Here is a 3,013-nt window from a genome sequence, read left to right on the forward strand (position 1 = left end):
CTCTCACTCTCTTTCCCCTGCCTCTTTTTTTTCCTCTGTCTTGTCTTTGTCTCTTTCACTTGATTTCATCTGTGTCTCTGTCTCACTGTCTTCCTCTTTCCTTCTTTTATTTTTGTTTTTTTAATCCCCTTGTCTTTCACTCTCCTTTTCTTAGTCTTTCTGCCTTTCCCAATCTGTTTCATTCTCTATATTATTGACTTTCTAACTTCTGCTCTCTCTATATTCTTGTTTCTCTCCACTCTGTTTTCCCCTATGTCTATGTCTCTCTTAGTATCGTTCGAATTCATGTTCATCTTTTTCTTCTTTTTGTCCTTCCCTCTCTCTCTTTTTCTCTCTCTCACTGTCTTTTTCTTGCTCAGTTTGTGGTACTTTTTATTTCTTTCTCCTTATCTTTCACTCTGCCTGTCTACCTTTGTCTTTTGATTTGTCTTAGTCTCTCTGCCTCTCCGTATTAAAATAACTCCACAAAGGCTGGTATCCTGTCACCAAGTCACCCTTTATTTACAGATGGAGAGTCCTTGACACTGATCCAGCTCCCTCAGAGCCAGCTCTCAGAGTGAACAGAGCCTCTGACACTCCTGTTTATACCTGTCAGCCAGGGCTCCCTGTTAGACCAGGTTAACTGCCCCAATCAAGGAACTCCTATTCTATAAGGTCCACCTGGCTGACACTGTTTTGATCATTATACCTGTCGGTCTCCTTCTCTCTCTGTCTTTTTATCTTCTGCTCCCTCCCTCTAACTTCCTGTATGACTCTGTCTCTCTCGTTAATCTTAAAATCTCTCAAATCTGAACTTTTTATCCTTGATTTTTCTAATTTATTACTATGATTTTGTACTTTTGAATTTCTGTAAGGGCTTCCGATTTCTTTATTTTCCTAATTTTGATGTCCTAAGAGTTTGTACTTAATCTATATCTAAGCACCTAGATACTGAAGGTATGCTGTAAGTGAGACTTGTAAGTTTTTCAGCGTACTCCTGTGAGTATGTGACAATAAGGCTAACCCATTTCAACTCGATCCAAATTGGTGCTCGTCTTTTTTCTCCTCTCTCTCTCTCTCTTTATCTATCTCTCTCTCTTTATCTATCTCTCTCTCTCTCTCTCTCTCTCTCTCTCTTTATCGCTCGCTCGCTCTCTCAGTCAACTCAAACCTTAACCCAAACAGCCCCAATCCCTGATATTGGCACAATAATATGATTTCACAGTTGCATTCAAATGGAGCCAGAGAGTTACAGACATGTACCGCTAGGAAACAGACATTTATGTCCAACTCATCCATGCCGACCTGATTTCCTACATCTAATATCATTTGATAGACATTGGCCCACTTCTCCCTTCACACTTCCTTATTGATAAACCCATGCAGATGTCTTTAAAATGCTTATTTTGAACCAGCCTTCACGCTGGTTTTCTCTCTCTCTCTCTCTTACCTTCAACTTTCTGTTGTTTGGAAGTAAAGATTACCATTCAGAATTAAAACCAGTTCTATTTTTAATTTATTGATGTATCCTTCCCACCTTCCCTGGCTTTAATTCCTGACCTCCAGTGAAGATTGTCCATGACCATCTTGTGAGGATTAAATTTTTCTATCGTACAATTTCTTCACAGCTGGAAGTGAAGGCACCACCAGGTGAGCCAGTTGGATACGTTATCCAAACATGGGACATATGTCTGCCAAAATTCACCATTCAAAACGAGAAGAAGGAGCCTGTATTGAAGATTATTGGCCCTTGCTGTATCTGCAACTGCTGTAGTGATATTGATTTTAAGGTACCCTTCTTATATCTTATCAAAATCTTCAGCTTCCTGTTAAGTTTGTCAATTGTCAACCGTTCTGTAGAGGTAGGAGAAGAGGATTCCCTACAGTGTGAAAACAGGCCATTCGGCCCAACAAGTCCACACTGACCCTACCCTATATTTCCCTCTGACCGATGCACCGAACCTCACATCCTGAACACTGTGGGACAATTTAGCCTGGCCAAGTCACCTGACCTTCACATCTTTAGATCATGGGAGGAAACCGGAGCACCCGGAGGAAACCCACGCAGACACGGGGAGAATGTGCCAACTCCACACAGACGGTCACCCAAGGCCGGAATCAAACCCGGGTCCCTGATGCTGTGAGGCAGCAGTGCTAACCACTGGGCCACCGTGCGGCCCCACTCACAGAATCCCAATAATGTGGAATCAGGCCATTTGGCCCAACAAATCCATGCCAGCTTACCAAAGAGCATCCCACCCTGACTTACCTCACTACCCTATATTGCTCATGGCTACGTATCCCCGGACACTGTAGACAATTTAGCATGGCCCATCTACCTAACCTGCACATCTTTAGACTATGAGAGGAAACCAGAGCACCTGGAGGAGAATGTGCAAACTGCAGATGTGATGGTCCTGCTTCACCTAGCCCACAGGAAAGCTCTTAATAGTTCTTGTAACAAGCACTTGTAAATGATTTACATCAACATTTTCTTTTTGCAGTTTGTTCTGTATTAGTTTTAGAAAATTAACCTGGAGAAGAAGCAGAGGTATGAAGAGGAGTGCACTTTAGTGGGAGTGAATATGAATCAATTTGAATCAGAATTATTCTGGAATGGAAAAGGACAGACCAAAATTACATTGGAGAAACCTGTGCTTGCATTCAATCAGACATTGTCAGCACAGAAATAGGTCCATTAACCTCCTGAGACTGCTCTGCCATTCAATAAGACCACAGCTAAAATGGAAACCAAAAGTGCTGGAGAAACTCAGCAGGTCTCTCAATATCTGTGGAAACAGAACCTAGGTTAATGTTCCAGCTCCAGATTTGAAGAAGAATCATACTGGACTTAACGTTATCTCACTCTCTCTCTCTCTCTCTCTCTCTTCCCACCCCCACTCCCCTCACGCTCTCGCTCTCGCTTGCTCTCTCTCTCCCTCGCTCGCTCGCGCTCTCTTTCTCTCTCTCTCCCCCTCCCCCCACTCCCCTCACGCGCTAGCTCTCTCTCTCTGTGGCTCTTCCTCCCCCTCTC

The 3,013-nt window shown here is 43.2% G+C and overlaps 1 protein-coding gene across 2 annotated transcripts in view; it reads left to right on the plus strand.

The window, feature by feature from the left end:
• LOC122556180 (phospholipid scramblase 2-like) overlaps positions 1-3,013 on the plus strand; it is an 87,850-nt gene that overhangs the window by 67,003 nt on the left and 17,834 nt on the right. For both annotated transcript variants that reach the window (XM_043702699.1, XM_043702698.1), the window contains exon 6: positions 1,608-1,769. In XM_043702699.1, coding sequence (XP_043558634.1) covers positions 1,608-1,769 — 162 coding nt within the window. The remainder of the gene's footprint in view (positions 1-1,607; positions 1,770-3,013) is intronic.

Source organism: Chiloscyllium plagiosum, chromosome 13 (assembly GCF_004010195.1).
Source record: "Chiloscyllium plagiosum isolate BGI_BamShark_2017 chromosome 13, ASM401019v2, whole genome shotgun sequence".
Lineage (NCBI taxonomy): Eukaryota > Metazoa > Chordata > Chondrichthyes > Orectolobiformes > Hemiscylliidae > Chiloscyllium > Chiloscyllium plagiosum.